This window comes from Hyla sarda, chromosome 4, assembly GCF_029499605.1.
Source record: "Hyla sarda isolate aHylSar1 chromosome 4, aHylSar1.hap1, whole genome shotgun sequence".
NCBI lineage: Eukaryota > Metazoa > Chordata > Amphibia > Anura > Hylidae > Hyla > Hyla sarda.
The window spans coordinates 272,403,872-272,428,580 of record NC_079192.1 but is presented as its reverse complement, the minus strand read 5'-3'; the positions used below and the strand labels follow the sequence as shown (position 1 = coordinate 272,428,580).

The following is a 24,709-nucleotide window of genomic DNA, read 5'->3' as shown; positions in this document are numbered from 1 at the left end:
TCATTCTGATTCCGAGATTGTTTTTTCGTGACATATTCTGCTTTAACATAGTGGTAAAATTTTGTGGTATCTGGCATCCTTTCTTGGTGAAAAATCCCAAAATTTGATGAAAAATTTGAAAATTTTGCATTTTTCTAACTTTGAAGCTCTCTGCTTGTAAGGAAAATGGATATTCCAAATAATTTTTTTTTATTCACATATACAATATGTCCACTTTATGTTTGCATCATAAAATTTACGTGTTTTTACTTTTGGAAGACACCAGAGGGCTTCAAAGTTCAGCAGGAATTTTCCAATTTTTCACAAAATTTCCAAACTCACAATTTTTCAGGGACCAGTTCAGGTTTGAAGTGGATTTGAAGGGTCTTCATCTTAAAATTACCCCATAAATGACCCCATTATAAAAACTGCACCCCCCAAAGTATTCAAAATGACATTTAGTCAGCGTTTTAACCCTTTAGGTGTTTCACAGGAATAGCAGCAAAGTGAAGGAGAAAATTCACAATCTCCATTTTTTACACTCGCATGTTCTTGTAGACCCAATTTTTGAATTTATACTTGTATTTGTAGCCCAATTTCTCTCGAGTAAGCACATACCTCATATGTCTATGTAAAGTGTTCGGTGGGCGCAGTAGAGGGCTCAGAAGTGAAGGAGCGACAAGGGGATTTTGGAGAGTACGTTTTTCTGAAATGGTTTTTGGGGGGCATGTTGCATTTAGGAGGCCCCTATGGTACCAGAACAGCAAAAAAAAAAAAAAACACATGGCATACCATTTTGGAAACTAGACCCCTTAAGGTACGTAACAAGGAATAAAGTGAGCCTTAATACCTCATAGGTGTTTCACGACTTTTGCATATGTAAAAAAATAAAAAATAACTTTCACTAAAATGTGTGTTTCCCCCCAAATTTCACAATTTTGCAAGGGTTAATAGAAGAAAATACCCCCCAAAATTTGTAACCCCATCTCTTCTGAGTATGAAGGTACCCCATAAGTTGACATGAAGTGCACTACGGGCGAACTACAATGCTCAGAAGAGAAGGAGTCATATTTGGCTTTTTGAGAGCAAATTTTGCTCGGGGGCGTGTCGCATTTAGGAAGCCCCTATGGTGCCAGGACAGCAAAAAAAACGCACATGGCATACCATTTTGGAAACTAGACCCCTTGAGGAATGTACCAAGAAATAAAGCGAGCCTTAATACCCCACAGGGGTTTCACGACTTTTGCATACGAAAAAAAAAAAATGTCACTAAAATGTGTGTTTCCCCCCCAAATTTCACATTTTTGCAAGGGTTAATAGCAGAACGTAACAAGGCGTAAAGTGAGCATTTACCCCCCCACTGGTGTCTGTCAGATCTTTGGAACAGTGGGCTGTACAACATTTGCACAGCCCACTGTTCCAAAGATCTGTCAGACACCAGTGGGGTGTAAATTCTCACTGCACCCCTCATTACATTCCGTGAGGGGTTTAGTTTCCGAAACGGGGTCACATGTGTTTTTTTTTTTTTTGCGTTTGTCAAAACCGCTGTAACAATCAGCCACCCCTGTGCAAATCACCTCAAATGTACATGGCGCACTCTCCCTTCTGGGCCTTGTTGTGCGCCCCCAGAGCACTTTGCGCCCACATATGGGTATCTCTGTAGTCGGGAGAAATTGCATTACAAATTTTGGGGGGCTTTTTTCCCTTTTACCTCTTGTCAAAATGAAAAGTATAGGGCAACACCAGCATGTTAGTGTAAAAAATTAATTTTTTTACACAACATGCTGGTGTAGACCCCAACTTCACCTTTTCATAAGGGGTGAAAGGAGAAAAAGCCCCCCAAAATTTTTTAGGCAATTTCTCCCGAGTACGGCGATACCCCATATATGGCCCTAAACTGTTGCCTTGAAATACGACAGGGCTCTGAAGTGAGAGCGCCATGTGCATTTGAGGCCTGAATTAGGGATTTGCATAGGGGTGGACATAGGGATATTCTACGTCAGTGATTCCCAAACAGGGTGCCTCCAGCTGTTGCAAAACTCCCAGCATGCTTGGACAGTCAACGGCTGTCCGGCAATACTGGGAGTTGTTGTTTTGCAACAGCTGGAGGCACCATTTTGGAAAGAGTGGCGTACCAGACGTTTTTCATTTTTATTGTGTAGGGGTATGTGTATATGTAGTGTTTTTTACTTTTTATTTTGTGTTAGTGTAGTGTAGTGTACTGATTTTAGGGTACAGTCACACGGGCGGGGGATTACAGCGAGTTTTCCGCTGCGAGTTTGAGCTGCCGCGCAAAATTTGCTGCATTGCAAACTTGCAGCCTGATACTCACTGTAAGCCCCCTGCCCATGTGAATGTACCCTGTACATTCACAGGGGGGGGGGGACCTCTAGCTGTTGCAAAACTACAACTCCCAGCATGCACTATCAGTGCATGCTGGTAGTTATAGTTTTGCAACAGCTGGAGGCACACGGGTTGGGAAACGCTGAGTTAGGAAACAGACAGTGTTTCCCAACCAGTGTGCCTCCAGTTGTTGCAAAACCGCAACTCCCAAACATTCTGAGGCATGCTGGAAGTAGTAGTTTGGCAACATCTTTAGAGCCAGATGTTGCCGAACTACAACTCCCAGCATGCTTGGAGTTGTAGTTTTGCAACATCTGGAGGACTACAGTTGGTTTCCAATCTGTGCCCTTCCAGATGTTGCAAAACTACAACTCCCAGTATGCCAAAACTGTCCAAGCATGCTGGGAGTTGTAGTTCTGCAACATCTGAAGGGCCAAGGGCCAGCATGCCTGGACAGTAAGGGCATGCTGAGGATGTGTAGTTTTGCAACATCTGGAAGGGCACAGTGGTCCTAAAACTGTGGACCTCCAGATGTTGCAAAACTGCAACTCCCAGCATGCCCAGACGCCAAGGGCTGTCTGGGCATGCTGGGAGTTGTAGTATACAGGGTCCAAATACAGCAATGCATGTCGCTTTACGGCGACGTACATTGCTGTAAAGGGCCCGACCGCGGCTGAAGAGGAACTCACCTGTCGCCGCCGCCTTCATCGCCGGGATCCGGGTCTTCAGGGACGAGCTAAGTACCGGGGCCGGTCCCCAGCACTCCCCCGTCCCCCGCCGCGTCCTCCGGTCTTCCTCCCGTCCTCTCCGGACTTCCAGGGGCCGGGCAGGGCGGGAGGATGTAACCGCCCCCCACCCTGCGATTGGATCGCAGGAGATAGGAGGAGGTGGCAGGCTTGCCACCTCGCTCCTATACTTTAGCATGGTCCTTGCTGTCTGTGACAGCCGGGATCATGCAAAATTACCGGGCGGTCGGGTCCCAGAGACCCGATCAGCCCGGTATCGCCGCAGATCGCAAGGGCGATTTCCCCCGCGATTTGCGGCGATTGCCGACATGGGGGGCCTACATGGCCCCCCCTCGGCGTTTGCCCTGGATGCCTGCTGAAGCATTTCAGCAGGCATCCGCTTCCGATCTCTGCCCAGCGCGCGGCAGGGACCGGAAAACGCCAGGACGTACGGGGACGTCCGGGGTCCTTAAAGCCCAGGGTGCGGGGACGTCCCCGTACGTCCTGGGTCCTTAACCCCTTAAGGACTCAGCCCATTTTGGCCTTAAGGACTCAGACAATTTAATTTTTACGTTTTCATTTTTTCCTCCTCGCCTTCTAAAAATCATAACTCTTTTATATTTTCATCCACAGACTAGTATGAGGGCTTGTTTTTTGCGCGACCAGTTGTCCTTTGTAATGACATCACTCATTATATCATAAAATGTATGGCGCAACCAAAAAACACTATTTTTGTGGGGAAATTAAAACGAAAAACGCAATTTTGCTAATTTTGGAAGGTTTTGTTTTCACGCCGTACAATTTCTGGTAAAAATAACATGTGTTCTTTATTCTGAGGGTCAATACGATTAAAATGATACCCATTATTATATACTTTTATATTATTGTTGCGCTTAAAAAAAATCACAAACTTTTTAACCAAATTAGTACGTTTATAATCCCTTTATTTTGATGACCTATAAATTTTTTATTTTTCCGTATAAGTGGCAGTATGGGGGCTCATTTTTTGCGCCATGATCTGTACTTTTTTTTGATACCACATTTGTATATAAAAAACTTTTAATACATTTTTTATAATTTTTTTTTTAATAAAATGTATTAAAAAAGTAGGAATTTTGGACTTTTTTAATTTTTTTCGTTCACGCCGTTCACCGTACGGGATCATTAACATTTTATTTTAATAGTTCGGACATTTACGCACGCGGCGATACCAAATATGTCTATAAAAAATGTTTTTTACGCTTTTTGGGGGTAAAATAGGAAAAAACGGACGTTTTACTTTTTTATTGGGGGAGGGGATTTTTCACTTTTTTTTTACTTTTACTTTTACATTTTTTTACATTTTTTTTTACACTTGAATAGTCCCCATAGGGGACTATTCATAGCAATACCATGATTGCTAATACTGATCTGTTCTATGTATAGGACATAGAACAGATCAGTATTATCGGTCATCTCCTGCTCTGGTCTGCTCGATCACAGACCAGAGCAGGAGACGCCGGGAGCCGCACGGAGGAAGGTGAGGGGACCTCCGTGCGGCGTTATGAATGATCGGATCCCCGCAGCAGCGCTGCGGGCGATCCGATCGTTCATTTTAATCGCGAACTCCCGCAGATGCCGGGATCTGTATTGATCCCGGCACCTGAGGGGTTAATGGCGGACGCCCGCGAGATCGCGGGCGTCGGCCATTGCCGGCGGGTCCCTGGCTGCGATCAGCAGCCGGGATCAGCCGCGCATGACACGGGCATCGCTCCGATGCACGCGGTTATGCTTAGGACGTAAATGTACGTCCTGGTGCGTTAAGTACCACCTCACCAGGACGTACATTTACGTCCTGCGTCCTTAAGGGGTTAAGAGGTTAAAGGGGTAATCCAGGCAAAACCTTTTTTTTATATATATCAACTGGCTCTGGAAAGTTAAACAGATTTGCAAATTACTTCTATTAAAAAATCTTAATCCTTCCAATAGTTATTAGCTTCTGAAGTTTTCTGTCTAACTGCTCAATGATGATGTCACATCCCGGGAGCTGTACATGATGGGAGAATATCCCCATAGGAACTGCACAGCTCCCGGGATGTGAGTCATCAGAGAGCAGTTAGACAGAAATCAACAACTCAACTTCAGAAGCTAATAGCTATTGGAAGGATTAAGATTTTTTTATTGAAGTAATTTACAAATCTGTTTAACTTTCGGGAACCAGTTGATATATAAAAAAAAGTTTTGGCCTGGAATACCCCTTTAACCCCTTGCGTTCGTGACACCAGGGCATGGTTTAGCCTATAACCACCCGAAGGGATACTGCTGGATTCTGGACTAGGCACGGGGGCAATAAAGACTCCGACACCAAGTTACGGACAACGGTAGCTTTACTGAGGTTAGACAGATGGTAAAGTCAATACAGTTCAGCCAGGGCCCAAGGAGGTGACCAGTGACGCAGAGACCTTAAGGGCTTGCTGGGACTTGTAGTATGACTGGACAATTGAATGCAGACCATGCTGACTTGACAGATGACAGGAACTGACTTGACTTGACTCATATAGCAGTGACTTTAGCTTACTTGACTTGATGGTGGCTGCAGGACTTGACTTTGGGGCCTCCAACACTCTGGACACTCACACTAGGCACGACTGCACGGGACCTCAGCTTAGAAGAAGAGCAGAGCTCAAAGAAAGCGAAGATAGCTCCGCCCAGGGCTTATATGGGGGAGACTAGCAGGCAGCCCATAGGTCATTCTTGGGATCACCTGGTCACTGGTACCTCCTGGGTAACAATCCCATGACATATCACATGGTATAACTTTTAAAGCAACATTAAATTTTATAACACTTTACCTGGTAAAACATATTTACAATGGGGAAACAAGTGCATGGGGCCTTGGGGACACTGAAGGAGGTTGTCTGACAGGACAGCAGGAGCACGGGGTAACACCTCCCGTACTGGGCCACTACAATATTTCACACTGCGCAGTGGGAAATACGCTGCATATTCTCAGATCAGCATAAACAAAGGGCGCGTCACAGTCATGCCGGCATGCGGACCTGCCTCCAAACCTCACTGAACATGCAGGGCTGCAGCCGGGAAGCCCAGTTTGTATGCTTATCAGAAAATATGCAGCATATTTCCCACCGCGCAACAGATTATGTGCAGCGTAAAATACACTGCATAAGCACTACGTGGAAACGAACCCTTAAGGTGATATGGTTAACAAGGCTTGAGAGAGCCAAAATTGTATTAAATGTCCTATGAATTTCTAATAAATCACCTGATGTGCAAACTACCAAGACTGAACTGTGCTGCGATTTGCTACATATTAGATTTTGGGACTAGCTCTTCTCCACGTACACTTTCAGTTCGATCACCACAGAGTGTGGTCCATCCTCTCTACACTACATGATTTTTACTTTACAAGTTGGCATGCTATGATATCATTAATATTTTAGTACATTGTTACATGCTCTCCTGCTTTGTAAACAGAATGGGGGAGATTTATCAAAACCTGTGCAAAGGAAAAGTTATCCAGTTGCCCATAGCAACCAATCAGATCACTTCTTTCATTTTTGCAGAGGCCTTGTTAAAAATGAAAGAAGCGAGCTGATTGGTTGCTATGGGCAACTTGGCAACTTTTCCTCTGGACAGGATTTGATAAATCTCCCCCAATGTATGTATATATATATATATATATATATACACACACACATACATGCAGGTGTGGGCACAGAGAAAGGGAACTACAGTGGTCCCTCAAGTTACAATATTAATTGGTTCTGGGACGACCATTATATGTTGAAACCATTGTATGTTGAGACCATAACTCTAGGGAAACCTGCTAATTGGTTCTAAAGGCCCAAAATGTCATCCAAAAATAGGAAAAAGTGAGAATGAAAGAAAAATAAGTAGATAACTAATATAGATAAAGCAAACCTTACATATAAAAGTAAGAAAGATCTGCTGGGAGCTGTAAATCACTGTCTATGTCAGTGTTTTGCAAGCAGGGAGCCTCCAGCTGTTGCAAAACTACAACTCTCAGCATGCCCGGACAGCCAAAGGCTGTCCGGGCATGCTGGGAGTTGTAGTTTTGCAACAGCTGGGGGCACCCTGCTTGGGAAACACTGGTCTATGTAGAGGACAGGAGCTTCTTCAGGGTCCTGTACAGTACATGCAATGTCCTAAAAAAGTAACATGGGCTCGCCCTCACCTGGTGTCCAAAGGGGCAGCTAACCCTGGCACAGGTAAAGAGTACAGAACATGTAATACCTCCCTGTACTGTAGGGGGCGCTACCAGACACCAGTCATTGCATACACCAGTAATACAGGTAAAGAATAGTACAGAACATGTAATACCTCCCTGTACTGTAGGGGGCGCTACCAGTCACCAGTCATTGCATACACCAGTAATACAGGTAAAGAGTAGTACAGAACATGTAATACCTCCCTGTACTGTAGGGGGCGCTACCAGACACCAGTCATTGCATACACCAGTAATACAGGTAAAGAGTAGTACAGAACATGTAATACCTCCCTGTACTATAGGGGGCGCTACCAGACACCAGTCAATGCATACACTTCAGTAATACAGGGGTTTTACCAGTGAATGCCCATTCTGATTGGTCAGATCTTCCGGCCATTGACACATTTCACAGATCTGGACTGTCTGTAGCATTGTATGTTGAGTCTGGTTTCAACTTACGATGGTCCAGAAAAGACCATTGTCTGTTGAAACTATTGTATGTTGAGGCCACTGTAAGTTGAGGGATCACTGTATGCAGTTCAATATATTCCCTCTATGTTGGTTTAGACTGTTCAATGATATTTATCCTTTGTCCAAAGACATCTAGTATATTCACAAAAAGCCATTACATTTCACCCCAGAGACACATAGATAAGACTCCATACACAATAGAATTTAATCACAGAACATTTTCAAAAATTCAAATGTATATTTAAAAAGTAAAACTAAAACCTAATTCACATAGGAATCGAAGGTAGGCAGCTGATGTGTTTTCTTTTTATACCATCCATTTTTCTTCTTCTTTCTGTTTATTATAGTATACATAACTGCCTTGTAGCAACAGTAAGAAAACCCATGAGGTAAAATCCTTTCACACATGATGACAGCTCTTAGTGGAGCGCAACGTTCAGAACTTGTGCAACTGCAGGATTTCCTTTCTTCACTAACTATTCTGATATGGGGTGTGGACTGGGAAATTCCAGCCCTCCAAGGATTTCTACTACTATTACAGCACAAACATAACACAAGTCATGCCAGTTTACGACTAGTCGATCAGGATACTTTAGCTATGGCAGCGCATTTGCTCAGTGTAAAGGCTTCTCTGTTTGACATTTCACCTATAATTATGGAACGGTTATGTGAACTCCTGGACTGTAGCGATGGAGATTTAGGATGGAAAGGTTTAGGTAAGTCTGAATACTAAATGAATATCTATATTTTATGGAGATGCTACATGTTATAAAAATTACATAGGAAGATTTATTAATGATGTTTTCTAATGCCCTCAAACAAAAAAATCTCATATCAGTTGTTAGGTTGTTCTTTGATCTACAATTTGTATGTGTAAGGCTGGGTTCACACTACGTTTTCTCCCATACGGGAGCGCATACGGCAGGGGGGAGCTAAAAGCTCGCGCTCCCGTATGTGACCGTATGCGCTCCCGTATGTCATTCATTTCAATGAGCCGGCCGGAGTGAAACGTTCGGTCCGGTCGGCTCATTTTTGCGCCGTATGCGCTTTTACAACCGGACCTAAAACCGTGGTTGACCACAGTTTTAGGTCCGGTTGTAAAAGCGCATACGGCGCAAAAATGAGCCGACCGGACCGAACGTTTCACTCCGGTCGGCTCATTGAAATGTTAATTACGGCATTACGGCATAAAGTTTTAAATGAGCGTTATTACTGACAGGCAGCACTGAGAGGATCACTGTTTTAGTATATGTGGGTGCTATTACTGACATGCAGCACTGAGAAGATCACTGTTATAGTATATATAAGGGCGCTATTACTGACAGACAGCACTGAGAAGATCACTGTTATAGTATATGTGGGCGCTATTACTGACAGACAGCACTGGGAAGATCACTGTTATAGTATATGTGGGCGCTATTACTGACAGGCAGCACTGGGAAGATCACTGTTATAGTATATGTGAGCGCTATTACTGACAGGCAGCACTGGGAAGATCACTGTTATAGTATATGTGGGCGCTATTACTGACAGGCAGCACTGGGAAGATCACTGTTATAGTATATGTGGGCGCCATTACTGACAGGCAGCACTGAGAAGATCACTGTTATAGTATATATAAGGGCGCTATTACTGACAGGCAGCACTGAGAAGATCACTGTTATAGTATATATATATATATATATATATATAAGGGCGCTATTACTGACAGACAGCACTGAGAAGATCACTGTTATAGTATATGTGGGCGCTATTACTGACAGGCAGCACTGGGAAGATCACTGTTATAGTATATGTGGGCGCTATTACTGACAGGCAGCACTGAGAAGATCACTGTTATAATATATGTGGGCGCTATTACTGACAGGCAGCACTGGGAAGATCATTGTTATAGTATATGTGAGTGTTATTACTGACAGGCAGCACTGGGAAGATCACTGTTATAGTATATGTGGGCACTATTATAGACAGGCAGCACTGAGAAGATCACTGTTATAGTATATATAAGGGCGCTATTACTGACAGACAGCACTGAGAAGATCACTGTTATAGTATATGTGGGCGCTATTACTGACAGGCAGCACTGGGAAGATCACTGTTATAGTATATGTGAGCCCTATTACTGACAGGCAGCACTGGGAAGATCACTGTTATAGTATATGTGGGCGCTATTACTGACAGGCAGCACTGGGAAGATCACTGTTATAGTATATATAAGGGCGCTATTACTGAAAGGCAGCACTGAGAAGATCACTGTTATAGTATATATAAGGGAGCTATTACTGACAGACAGCACTGGGAAGATCACTGTTATAGTATATGTGAGCGCTATTACTGACAGACAGCACTGAGAAGATCACTGTTATAGTATATGTGGGCGCTATTACTGACAGACAGCACTGGGAAGATCACTGTTATAGTATATGTGGGCGCTATTACTGACAGGCAGCACTGGGAAGATCACTGTTATAGTATATGTGAGCGCTATTACTGACAGGCAGCACTGGGAAGATCACTGTTATAGTATATGTGGGCGCTATTACTGACAGGCAGCACTGGGAAGATCACTGTTATAGTATATGTGGGCGCCATTACTGACAGGCAGCACTGAGAAGATCACTGTTATAGTATATATAAGGGCGCTATTACTGACAGGCAGCACTGAGAAGATCACTGTTATAGTATATATATATATATATATATATATATATATATATATATATAAGGGCGCTATTACTGACAGACAGCACTGAGAAGATCACTGTTATAGTATATGTGGGCGCTATTACTGACAGGCAGCACTGGGAAGATCACTGTTATAGTATATGTGGGCGCTATTACTGACAGGCAGCACTGAGAAGATCACTGTTATAATATATGTGGGCGCTATTACTGACAGGCAGCACTGGGAAGATCACTGTTATAGTATATGTGAGCGTTATTACTGACAGGCAGCACTGGGAAGATCACTGTTATAGTATATGTGGGCGCTATTACAGACAGGCAGCACTGAGAAGATCACTGTTATAGTATATATAAGGGCGCTATTACTGACAGACAGCACTGAGAAGATCACTGTTATAGTATATGTGGGCGCTATTACTGACAGGCAGCACTGGGAAGATCACTGTTATAGTATATGTGAGCGCTATTACTGACAGGCAGCACTGGGAAGATCACTGTTATAGTATATGTGGGCGCTATTACTGACAGGCAGCACTGGGAAGATCACTGTTATAGTATATGTGGGCGCTATTACTGACAGGCAGCACTGAGAAGATCACTGTTATAGTATATATAAGGGCGCTATTACTGAAAGGCAGCACTGAGAAGATCACTGTTATAGTATATATAAGGGAGCTATTACTGACAGACAGCACTGAGACGATCACTGTTAGCATAAAACCCCAGAAAAACTAACACCACAGTTTTTCCCTGCCTTTTGGCGTTTTTTACCTTTGTGTGAAATTTGCAGTTTTTGGCCCCTTTTGTGTTGTTTTTTACAAAATAGTTGGGTACCAAAAAAGAAAAAGGATGCAGTAGGGATGTAAAAATGTATTTAACTAAATGTCTATTTTTTTCTAACAACATTTTTTTTTTTTTTTTTGTAAAGTGTGTGTGTGTTTAACTTTTTTTCTCTTTTTTTTTTCACATTTTTTATGTAGTGCTACTACTCCCAGGATGGAACACACTGTTCCATGCTGGGGGTAGTAGTACCTGTACTATAGACATATCGCCCCGGTTGTCAGTCTGACATCCAATGCGATCGGCCATTATATAGCAGAGAAGCGGAGCGGCTCTATACAGCACTCACATCTCTGCTCTGTACTCTGAGTGATGTTCTATTCACATCACTCATTCATATTTTCCGCCCAGAGCTGTGATTGGCCGGATGGTAGCAGCCCATCACAGCTCTGAGGAAAAGATGAATGAGTGGCCGGCCCAGAGTATAGTGCAGAGCAGGGATGTGAGCGATGTATACAGCCGCTCTGCATTTCTGCTATAGACAGTACGATCACATCGGGTGTCAATAGTGATACCCGCTGTGATCTGTCTATTAATGCAGGTACTCCTACTCCCAACATGGAGCACACTGTGCTCCATGCTGGGAGCTGTAGTACCTGCATTAATAGACAGATCGCAGCGAGTGTAACTTCTAACACCCGCTGCGATCTGTCTATTAATGCAGGTACTACAGCTCCCAGCATGGAGCAGAGTGTGCTCCATGTTGGGGGTAGTAGTACTTGTAGTTAAGGAAAGATCACTGCGGGTATCACTCCTGACACCCGCTGTGATCCTCCGGTATAATGTATGGATTTGGCTGGCGCTCTCCTACGGTCCCCTGCACGCCATATATATACACATTCCAATTTCTCTCAGAGAGCTGTGATTGGCTGGAACCATCTGGCCAATCACAGCTCTCTGCGGGAAATATGAATATGCGTATATATATGGCAGTGCAGGGGATCATAGAAGAGCGACCGCTGCATCTATACATTATACAAGAGGATCGCAACGGGCGATCTGTCAATTAGTACAGGTACTACTACTCCCATCATGGAACAGTGTGTTCCATGCTGGTAGTAGTAGTACTACCTAAAAAATGTTAAAAAATAAAAAGTGAAAAACACACACACACACATTTTTATTATTGTCGGCTACATTATTAGTGCTTTACCCGCTCACATAAATTGATCCCTGTTTAAAAATAAATAAACATTTCATAATAAAAAAGAGAAATTTCATTAGATACAATTTTTTCCATCACTACTGTATTTTTTTTTATTAATTTGTTTTTATGGTACCCTACGAAATTTTAATAAAAAAGGTATCTCCATAATTTATTTGGATCGCTAAAGTCCAAAAAAGAATGAAAACTGCCTGCAAAAACGCAAACTTTAAAACCAACATGGCGTTTTTCTTGGCGTTTTTGCTCTCCCATAGACTTCTATGGGAGGAAAACACCACGATTTCAGGGCAGAAAACGCCAAACTAGGTTTTGTTGGGCGATTTGAAAATCCAGCCTCTGAGCCCGAAATTGCTGAAAAACGCCAAAAGGATTTAAAAAAAAAACCATACTGAAAAACGCCAAGTGAATAACGCCAGTTTACTATTGACTTGCAGCTAACATCTGGACGTGGGGGAAAATTGGCGTTTTTTATGGCGTTTTTGCAAAAAAAAAACTCAGTGGAGTTCCAGCTTAAATCTTCATTTTTTACACTCGCATGTTCTTGTAGAACCATTTATTTTATTTTTTTTACAAGGGGTAAAAGGAGAGAAATCCCCCCAAATTTGTAACCCAATTTCTCTCGAGTAAGGAAATACCTCATATGTGGATGTAAAGTGTTCTGCGGGCGCAGTAGAGGGCTCAGAAGGGAAGAGCAATAATGGGATTTTGGAGAGTGAATTTTGCTGAAATGGTTTTTGGGGGGCATGTCGCATTTAGGAAGCCCCTATGGTGCAAGAACAGCAAAAAAAAATGTGGTGTCCCTGTACCGTATAGTATACCGTACCTTGTATGTTGGTCCCCAAAGTCAGAGTTACTTTGTTCCAGTAGGGTCCTCCTGGTGGGAAAGCCCTTAGTCACCTTTTCCTTCTTTTATTTTGTGATGTTTGTATGTATAATTGATTGTATATTTAATTGTCTATATAGTGTTGCAGGACCTTAGGTCATGTGACTAATGTTAATTCTCTTAGGGTATGTTAAAGGACCTTCCTAGGTCACGTGTGTGGTCACATGTTTAGACCATAATTCCTTTTGTAAAGTGACTGACAGATGGTATGGACCAATGAGCTCAAGGCCAGCCCCTGCCCATATAAGGGAGCTGCCAGCCAATCCTGGCTCTCTTGGGTTTCGGTCTAGCAGAGAGTAGAGATCCATGCAACTTTCAAAGACAAGACCAGGCCGAAGCCTGATAATACCGCAACTTACCAAATCGTGAGTTACAATACAACTCCCCGCTAAAGTCTGCGTGACTGCTGGACCTAAACTCAATCCCCTAAATCCAGCGGAACAGCGCATATAAATCTCCTGAGCTTAAGACTCACAAGGTCCCAACCAACTGTCAGGATCCTAATAGACTCTTACTGTACAAAGACTGTTCCTGTTTAATTCTGCATAAAACCTGCAGTAAAAGTTCCGACAGTTTTCTGAAACCTCCGGTTGTGGACAATCATTTATTAATCCTCCCTATCGCTCTTGGGACGGGTGGCGATAGGACAAGCATATACAGAGGAGCCCTCACCCTGGCGTCACGACAGTTAAGGGTTAAACCAGCACCCTTTCATCACTGCACAGCTACACCCCATATACCCTATACCCCCACAAGCTTACCACAAAAAAAAGCACATAGCATACCATTTTGGAAACTACACCTCTCAAGGAATGTAACAAGGGGTCCAGTGAGGCTTAACACCCCACAGGTGTTTGACAACTTTTCGTTAAAGTCAGATGTGTAAATTAAAATGATCAATTTTTTCACAAAAATGCAGTTTTTTCCCCAAATTTTACATTTATACAAGGGGTAATAGGAGAATATGCCACCAAAATATTTGTTCTGAGTTTGGAAATATCCCATGTGTGGATGTAAAGTGCTTTGCAGGCGAACTACAATGCTCAGAAGAGAAGGAGCGCCATTGGGCTTTTGGAGAGAGAATTTGTTTGGAATGGAAGTCGGGGGCCATGTGTGTTTGCAAAGCCCCCATGGTGCCAGAACCCCATTTTGGAAACTTCACCCCTAACGTATTTCACCCCTTAAGGACCAAGGGCGTACAGGTACGCCCTTGGTCCTGCTCTCCTGATATAACGCGGGGTTATACAATAATCCCGCGTCATATCACGGCAGGCCCGGCGTCATAGTGAAGCCGGGGCCCGCCTCTAATAGCGCGCAGCGCCGATCTCGGCGCCGCGCGCTATTAACCCTTTAGCCGCGCGCTCAGAGCTGAGTCGCGCGGCTAAAAGTGAAACGGAAAGTGGCCGGCTAGCTCAGTCGGGCTGTTCGGGATAGCCGCGGCTAATCGCAGCATCCCGAACTACCTGCCTCCTCGCTGTCCGATCGCCGAATGACTGCTCAGTGCCTGAGATCCAGGCCTGAGCAGTCATGCGGCAGAATCGTTGATCACTGGTTTCTTATGAGAAACCAGTGATCAGCATAGAAGATCAGTGTGTGCAGTGTTATAGGTCCCTATGGGACCTATAACACTGCATAAAAAAAGTGAATAAAGATCATTTAACTCCTCCCCTATTAAAAGTTTGAATCACTCCCCTTTTCCAATAAAAAAAAAACACAGTGTAAATAAAAATAAACATATATGGTATCACCGCGTGCGGAAATGTCCGAATTATAAAAATATATTATTAATTAAACCGCTCGGTCAATGGCGTGCGCGCAAAAAAATTCCAAAGTCCAAAATAGTGCATTTTTGGTCACTTTTTATATCATTTAAAAATGAATAAAAAGCGATCAATAAGTCCTATCAATGCAAAAATGGTACCGTTAAAAACTTCAGATCACGGCGCAAAAAATGAGCCCACATACCGCCCCATACACGGAAAAAAGTTATAGGGGTCAGAAGACAATGTTAAACGTATTAATTTTCCTGCATGTAGTTTTGATTTCTTCCAGAAGTCCGACAAAATCAAACCTATATAAGTAGGGTATCATTTTAATCGTATGGACCTACAGAATAAAGATAATGTCTCATTTTTACCGAAAAATGTACTACGTAGAAACGGAAGCCCCCAAAAGTTACAAAACTGCGTTTTTTTTCAATTTTGTCGCACAATGATTTTTTTTTCCGTTTCACCGTAGATTTTTGGGCAAAATTACTGACGTCATTACAAAGTAGAATTGGTGGCGCAAAAAATAAGCCATCATATGGATTTTTAGGTGCAAAATGAAAAGAGTTATGATTTTTTAAAGGCAAGGAGCAAAAAAAGAAAATGCAAAAACGGAACCCCCCCGGTCCTTAAGGGGTTAATAAGGGGTGCAGTGAGCATTTACACCCCACTGGCGTTTGAAAGATCTTTGGAACAGTAGGCTGTGCAAATGAAAAATTACATTTTTCATTTTCACGGACTACTGTTTCAAAAATCTAAAATCAGTCAGACACCTGTGGGGTGTAAATGTTTGCTGTACCTCTTATTCCATTCCATGAGGGGTGTAGTTTCCAAAATGGGGTCACATGTGGGGGGAGTCCATTGTTCTGTTACCATGGGGGCTTTGTTAACACACGTGGCCTTCAACACGTGGCCTTCATTTTATGGGGCTTCTTTTCCTATTTTCCCTTGTGAAAATGAAAAATTTAGGGTAACAGCAGCATTTTAGTGATTTTTTTTTTTCATTTTCCCATCCAACTTTAACGTAACTTCTTCACACACCTGTAGGGTGTTAAGGCTCACTATACCCCTTGTTACATTCCATGAGGTGTGTAGTTTCCAAAATGGGGTTACATGTAGGTATTTATTTTTTTGCGTTTATGTCAGAACCGCTGTAAAATCAGCCACCCCTAGGCAAATCACCAATTTAGGCCTCAAATGTACATAGTCCGCTCTCACTCCTGAGCCATATTGTGCGCCCGCAGACCATTTTACGTCCACATATGGGGTATTTCCCTAGGAGAAATTGCATTACAAATTTTGGGGTTCTTTTTTTCCTTTTACCTCTTATGAAAGTGAAAAGTATGGGACAACACCAGCATGTTAGTGTAAAAAAACTACCGGAGAAACGCAGACCTGTACGCCCTGAGTACTTAAGGATTCAGGAACGGGGCGTATGGGTACACCCTGCATCCTTAAGGGGTTAAAGGAGTACTCCGCCCCTAGATATCTTATCCCCTATCCAAGTATAGAGGATAAGATGTCTGATCGCGGGAGTCCCGCTGCTGGAGACCCCCGCGATCTCTCCTGCAGACCCCCGAGTCATCAGCTGTACATAGCTAAGTTTGCTCCGTGGCTGATGACTCACCATACATGGGCAGGCGGTTTGTGACGTCACGCCCCGATCCCTTTAATGTAAGTCTATGGGAGGGGACGTGGCCGCCTTCACGCCTCCTTGCATAGACTTGTATTAGGGGACACAGTGTGACGTCACGAGGGGGCGGGCCATGACATCACAAACCGCCAGCCCCTGTATGGTGAGTCATCAGCCACGGAGCTAACTCAGCTCTGTACAGTTGATGACTCAGGGGCTGCAGGAGAGATCAGTGGGTTCCCCAGCTGCGGGACCCCCACGATCAATCATCTTATCCTCTATCCTTTGGATAGGGGATAAGATGTCTAGGAGCTGAGTACCCCTTTAAGGCATACACAAGATCCTATGCATTATTCTCTGAGAATAACCTATGTTGCACTATATAAGCCAAAATAAATACATTTTTGGATTGATTCTATAGGATGTATAATTAGAAGTTTGATAATGCTAAAATATACAGGAACACATAAAACTAAAGGAAATTTATCTCTTTATAAAAGATTGGATATGTCTGACAGTAAGGCATTTTTTTAAACTGTTTTACTGTCATATTTTTGTTTTAATTCATAATGTGTGAACCAAGCATTACTGTCATGAAAAACAACTTTTGACATGTTAATCAGACATGTCAAAAGTTGTTGATCGTACTGGGTCTTACTCCTGAGATCCGATGCAATTGTGAGTTTTAAGCCGGGCAAGCATGCATAATTGCACTCCACTCCCCAGCCAAGAGATATGTACATTTCTCTATACAGAAGTGTTACGCCTAGCGCTCCGGGTCCCCGCTCCTCCCCGGAGCGCTTACAGCGTCTCTTTCTCCGCAGCGCCCCGGTCGGTCCCGCTGACCGGGAGCGCTGCACTGTCATGGCCGTCGGGGATGCGATTCGCACAGCGGGACGCGCCCGCTCGCGAATCGCATCCCAGGTCACTTACCCGTTCCCGTCCCCTGCTGTCATGTGCTGGCGCGCGGCTCCGCTCTCTAGGGCGCGCGCGCGCCAGCTCCCTGAGACTTAAAGGGCCAGTGCACCAATGATTGGTGCCTGGCCCAATTAGCTTAATTGGCTTCCACCTGCTCCCAGACTATATCTGATCTCTACCCCTGCACTCCCCTGCCGGATCTTGTTGCCTTAGAGCCTAGTGAAAGCGTTACTGTGTTTGCCCATACTGTGTACTTGACCTCCTGCTATTACCTTATTGACTACGATCCTTGCTGCCTGCCCCGACCTTCTGCTACGTCCGACCTTGCTTCTGTCTACTCCCTTGTACCGTGCCTATCTTCAGCAGTCAGAGAGGTTGAGCCGTTGCTAGTGGATACGACCTGGTCACTACCGCCGCAGCAAGACCATCCCGCTTTGCGGCGGGCTCTGGTGAACACCAGTAGTGACTTAGAACCGGTCCACTAGCACGGTCCATGCCAATCCCTCTCTGGCACAGAGGATCCACCTCCTGCCAGCCGGCATCGTGACAGTAGATCCGGCCATGGATCCCACTGAGGTTCCCCTGCCTTCTATCTCTGATCTCACCACGGTGGTCGCCCAGCAATCCCGACAGATCGCCCATCTAACCCACCAGCTGTCGGAAGTGTCCACCATGGTGCAGCAACTTCAGTCGCAACTTCTGCCTCTGCTACAGCAGCAACCATCTCCTCCGCCAGCTCCTGCACCCCTTCCGCAGCGAGTGGCCACTCCTAGCCTCCGCTTGTCTCTGCCGGACAAATTTGATGGGGACTCTAAGTTTTGCCGTGGCTTTCTTTCGCAATGTTCCCTGCACTTGGAGATGATGTCGGACCAGTTTCCTACTGAAAGGTCTAAGGTGGCTTTCGTAGTCAGCCTTCTGTCTGGAAAAGCCCTGTCATGGGCCACACCACTCTGGGACCGCGATGACCCCGTCACTGCCTCTGTACACTCCTTCTTCTCGGAAATTCGAAGTGTCTTTGAGGAACCTGCCCGAGCCTCTTCTGCTGAGACTGCCCTGCTGAACCTGGTCCAGGGTAATTCTTCCGTTGGCGAGTACGCCATACAATTCCGTACTCTTGCTTCTGAACTATCCTGGAATAATGAGGCCCTCTGCGCGACCTTTAAAAAAGGCCTATCCAGCAACATTAAAGATGTTCTGGCCGCACGAGAAATTCCTGCTAACCTGCATGAACTCATTCATCTAGCCACTCGCATTGACATGCGTTTTTCTGAGAGACATCAAGAGCTCCGCCAGGAAAAAGACTTAGATCTCTGGGCACCTCTCCCACAGTCTCCGTTGCAGTCTACGCCTAGGCCTCCCGCCGAGGAGGCCATGCAAGTGGATCGGTCTCGCCTGACCCAGGAGGAGAGGAATCGCCGTAGGGAAGAAAATCTTTGTCTGTACTGTGCCAGTACCGAACATTTCCTGGTGGATTGTCCTATCCGTCCTCCACGTCTGGGAAACGCACGCTCGCACCCAGCTCTCGTGAGTGTGGCGTCTCTTGATTCAAAGTCGGCTTCTCCACGTCTCACGCTGCCCGTGCGGATTTCTCCTTCAGCCAACTCCTCCCTCTCAGCCGTGGCCTGCCTGGACTCTGGTGCCTCTGGGAATTTTATTCGGGAGTCCTTGGTGAATAAATTCCGCATCCCGGTGACCCGTCTCGTCAAGCCACTCTACATTTCCGCGGTCAACGGAGTCAGGTTGGATTGCACCGTGCGTTACCGCACGGAGCCCCTCCTAATGTGCATCGGACCTCATCACGAAAAAATTGAGTTTTTGGTCCTCTCCAATTGCACTTCCGAAATTCTCCTTGGACTACCCTGGCTTCAACACCATTCCCCAACCCTGGATTGGTCCACAGGGGAGATCAAGAGCTGGGGTACCTCTTGTTTCAAGGACTGCCTTAAACCGGTTCCCAGTACTCCCTGCCGTGACCCTGTGGTTCCCCCTGTATCCAGTCTCCCTAAGGTCTTTATGGACTCTGCCTGCCATAAGAAGTGCCTCTCCCCCCCTCCCAGTCCAGTCAGGCAAGCCTCGGTGCCTCCTCATGGCCCCCGTCCTGGTGTCACACTGCCCCGTGCCAGGCCTCGCCCTCTGCCCTCCCTCCCCATTCCCACTTCTGCTGTACTGCCTGCCGTTGAGGAATCCCTCCATTCTTTCCCGGTGTCCTCATCCCAGGGGAGGCAGTTACCGGACAAAGAGAAGGGGAGACCTAAGGGGGAGGGTACTGTTACGCCTAGCGCTCCGGGTCCCCGCTCCTCCCCGGAGCGCTTACGGCGTCTCTCTCTCCGCAGCGCCCCGGTCGGTCCCGCTGACCGGGAGCGCTGCACTGTCATGGCCTTCGGGGATGCGATTCGCACAGCGGGACGCGCCCGCTCGCGAATCGCATCCCAGGTCACTTACCCGTTCCCGTCCCCTGCTGTCATGTGCTGGCGCGCGCGGCTCCGCTCTCTAGGGCGCGCGCGCGCCAGCTCCCTGAGACTTAAAGGGCCAGTGCACCAATGATTGGTGCCTGGCCCAATTAGCTTAATTGGCTTCCACCTGCTCCCAGACTATATTTGATCTCTACCCCTGCACTCCCCTGCCGGATCTTGTTGCCTTAGAGCCTAGTGAAAGCGTTACTGTGTTTGCCCATACTGTGTACTTGACCTCCTGCTATTACCTTATTGACTACGATCCTTGCTGCCTGCCCCGACCTTCTGCTACGTCCGACCTTGCTTCTGTCTACTCCCTTGTACCGTGCCTATCTTCAGCAGTCAGAGAGGTTGAGCCGTTGCTAGTGGATACGACCTGGTCACTACCGCCGCAGCAAGACCATCCCGCTTTGCGGCGGACTCTGGTGAACACCAGTAGTGACTTAGAACCGGTCCACTAGCACGGTCCACGCCAATCCCTCTCTGGCACAGAGGATCCACCTCCTGCCAGCCGGCATCGTGACAAGAAGTATATGCAGATAAATAGATGGATCTTTCTCAGCCAGCCGGGGAGTGGAGCACAATGCCGCCCGCTTCCCTGGCTTATAACTCCCCCAACGATTGGTAAAATAGGTGGTCAGCAGTGCTCCATTGAGGACTGCGTCTGATCGTATCTGTGTGTCATCACTCGGCTCTGATCAGAGAGCAGTATGAGGGATTTACAAATTCACAGAAAATCTATGGACTCAGCACCCAGACCTCCACTGATCAACACTTCTGACAGACTGTTATGACTTGTCAGAAGTTTTTCTTTAAGAGATAGTTACCCTTTAAGGCCCTATTACATGGGAAATTATCAGCCAAAAAATCCAGTGCTGGTTCGTCAGCCAAATGCTGTGACTATGTGGTCCTGTAAATCATTGTTTGTCAACAGTACATCTCACCTTGTACACCGGAGATGTGCTGCTGACCATAATGTAAATGAAGATACACACAGATGATCAAGCGATCCTATGTGAGGCTCTTTACTACAATAACTGGATAGTGCGGAGGCTCACTTTAATATCAGCCTGATCAGCACTTTTAGCATGCAGCTGTCTGTCCTATAAAAACCTTACTGTATGTCTTCACCGTTTGAAAAACAGTTACACAATAATGGTATCTTTACAAAAATGCAGTAAGAACCAGGGAAGTTTGGAAATGTGTGCACAGAATGACATAAATGTCACAGGTGATTGAATAGTTCTCTCCCTTACCTCCATTATCCAAATTTCTGCAAAATGAATTTTTATTTTATTTGATAAAACCATGTTTTTATGACCCTACTTATTTCTTATTGCATGGCAGTAGAAGTTATATTGATTTAGTTTATATTGTGGATAATTCATTTTTTCAATGGAGTGCATGGTCCCTCTACAGAGTTTGCTTGAATTGATGTAAGGCTGGGTTCACACTACGTTTTTAGCAATACAGGACTGTATAAGTATACGAAAACCGGGCGCTCCTGTATCCCAGCCGTATCCGGCCCGTATGTAATGCATTTCAATGAGCCGACTGGAGTCAAACGCTGTCTCCGGTTGGCTGATTTTTACCCTGTATACGGTTTTCCCACCGGACCTAAAACCGTATTCTACCACGGTTTTAGGTCCGGCTAGAGAACCGTATATGGGGCAAAAATGAGCCGACCGGAGACAGTGTTTGAGTCAGCTTTAGTAGGATGGCGAATTTTGCTCTATCGTTCCACTACATCTCCCTGTGTAGGCTGCCCTACTCACGCTAACTTATATTGTACTATAAATATAATCTAAAAATACTTGTAATATTTTTCTAGCTAAGCGCATCTCTACAGATTGGATGGACTTCCGTAAAATTGAAAAGTGCGCTGAACAAGATAGAAGCAGAACAAAAGAACTGCTATGGAGCTGGGCACACAAAAATAAGACTGTTGGTGACTTGTTGGAAGTTCTTCAAGAAATGGGAAATCTAAGAGCAATCACCCTATTTGAAGGTATATAACATTTCTTCATTGCCTTTTTTTTTCTTTCGTTAAATGAATGAATGGCAAATGTAGATAATTCTCAACAATGTTCTTCATTTGCTGTACAGTATATAAACAATAAATGTACCTGAGCTTTGAAGGAGTATTCCAGCCCCAGAAAAAAATCAGAAAGTGACTCAAGTGACTGAAAAAAAAAATTCTCACCTATCCCCATCCACTGCAACTGCTGATTCTACAGACCAGGGTCTTGCTGTTCACCACTGTTTCCCGGTACCTGTGACATGCTAACAGGAACTGTCCACTAAGCTAGTGTACTGGGAAATGTTGGAATGGCAGCTATAGGGGATTGGGACAGGTGAAAATTCCTTTTTTTTTTTTTCCCATATCATCTTGAGTCTCTTTCCAAATTTTTATCTGGGTTGTAATACCCTTGTATTCTCATTCTTAAAGAGCACCTTTCATCAAACTATATTTTCTAAACTAACTCACATTATATTCCCTAACTACTCCTAACACCCCTCCTGCCCTTAAACAAAATGTCCAAGCTTTAAAAAGCTCTGTATCATACCTTTCCCCCTGCTTACATTGTGTGAGCTCCTGGCAGGAGAAAGTGGGCCTTCCCCAGCAGGCGCAACGTCACTGAAGCCTGCGAGAGCTGTGCCTCGCCATGCCCCACACACGCTTCCTGAGTTTGGTCTCCTGCAAGGCCGGAAGGAGGCCAAACTTTTGACTTGCGAAGGGAACAGAACAGAGCCACCTAGTGGCCATTTTTTCAATTACATTAACCTCTTAAGGACCAAGCCCATTTTCACCTTAAGCACCAGAGCGTTTTTTGCACATCTGGCCACTGTCACTTTAAGCATTAATAACTCTGGGATGCTTTTACTCATGAATTTAATTCCGAGATTGTTTTTTTCGTGACATATTCTACTTTAACTTAGCGGTAAAATTTTGTCGATACTTGCATCCTTTCTTGGTGAAAAATTTTAACATTTCATGAAAAATTTGAAAATTTAGCAATTTTCGAACTTTGAAGCTTTCTGCTTGTAAGGTAAATAGGCATTCCAAATAAATGATATTTTGATTCACATATACAATATGTCTACTTTATGCTTGCATCATATTGGAAGACATCAGAGGGCTTCAAAGTATAGCAGCAATTTTCAAATTTTTCACACAATTTTCTAAATCTGAATTTTTCAGGGACCAGTTCAGTTTTGATGTGGATTTGAAGGGCCTTTTTATTAGAAATACCCCATAAATTACCCCATTATAAAAACTGCACCCCTCAACGTATTCAAAATGACAATCAGTAAGTGTGTTAACCCTTTAGGTATTTCACAGGAATAGCAGCAAAGTGAAGGAGAAAATTCAAAATCTGCATTTTTTACACTTGTATGTTCTTGTAGACCCAGTTTTTGAATCTTTATAAGGGGTAAAAGTAGAGAAATCCCCCCAATATGTGTAACCCAATTTCTCTCGAGTAAGGAAATACCTCATATGTGTATGTCAAGTGTTCGGCGGGCGCAGTAGAGGGCTCAGAAGGGAAGGAGCGACTATGGGATTTTGGAGAGTGAATTTTTCTGAAATGGTTTTTAGGGGCATGTCACATTTAGGAAGCCCCTATGGTGCCAGAACAGCAAAAAAAAAAAAAACTCACATGGCATTCTATTTTGGAAACTACACCCCTCAAGGAAAGTAACAAGGGGTCCAGTGAGCCTTAACACCCCACAGGTGTTTGATGACTTTTCGTTAAAGTCGGATGTGTAATTGAAAAAAAATTTTTTTCACTGAAATGCAGTTTTTTTCCCCAAACTTACCATTTTTACAAGAGGTAATAGGAGACAATGCCCCCCAAAATTTGTAACCCCGTTTCTTCTGTGTATGGAAATACCCCATATGTGGATGTAAAGTGCTCTGTGGGCGAACTACCATGCTCAGAAGAGAAGGAGCGCCATTGGGATTTTGGAGAGAGAATTTGTTTGGAATGAAGGTCGGGGGTCATGTGCTTTACAAAGCCCCCCATGGTGCCAGAACAGTGGACACCCCCACATGTGACCCTATTTCGGAAACTACACCCTTCAAGGAATGTAATAAGGGGTGCAGTGAGCATTTACACCCCACTGGCCTTTGACAGATCTTTGGAACAGTGGGCTGTGCAAATGAAAAATTAGATTTTTCATTTTTGCAGACAACTGTTCAAAAAATCTGTCAGACACCTGTGGGGTGTAAATGCTCACTGTACCCCTTATTACATTACATGAGGGGTGTAGTTTTCAAAATGGGGTCACATGTGGGTGTTTTTTTTGTGTGTTTATGTCAGAACCGCTGTAACGATCAGCCACCCCTGTGCAAATCACCTCAAATGTTCATGACTCTCTCACTCCTGAGCCTTGTTATGCACCCGCAGTGCATTTTATGTCCACATATGGGGTATTTCCATACTCAGGAGAAATTGCGTTACAAATTTTGGGGGTCTTTTTTTCCTTTTACCTCTTGTGAAAATGAAAAGTATGGGACAACCCCAGCATGTTAGTGTAAAAAATGTAAAAACATTTTTACAATGACAGCTGGTATAGACCCCAACTTCACCTTTTCATAAGGGGTAAAAGGAGAAAAAG

General features: G+C 44.6%; 1 protein-coding gene across 14 annotated transcripts in view; it reads left to right on the top strand.

The window, feature by feature from the left end:
- Positions 1 to 24,709, top strand: part of IRAK3 (interleukin 1 receptor associated kinase 3) — a 71,001-nt gene that overhangs the window by 18,280 nt on the left and 28,012 nt on the right. For 7 of the 14 annotated variants that reach the window (XM_056574237.1, XM_056574238.1, XM_056574235.1 and 4 more), the window contains 2 exons: positions 8,094 to 8,462; positions 21,921 to 22,097. In XM_056574237.1, the coding sequence (XP_056430212.1) occupies positions 8,153 to 8,462; positions 21,921 to 22,097 (487 nt within the window). In that variant the 5' untranslated portion in view covers positions 8,094 to 8,152. Of the gene's footprint in view, positions 1 to 5,564; positions 5,838 to 5,936; positions 6,240 to 6,634; positions 6,706 to 6,746; positions 6,920 to 7,390; positions 7,535 to 8,093; positions 8,463 to 21,920; positions 22,098 to 24,709 lie in introns of those variants that run through there. The other 7 variants (XM_056574244.1, XM_056574245.1, XM_056574241.1 and 4 more) reach the window with 6 other exon arrangements.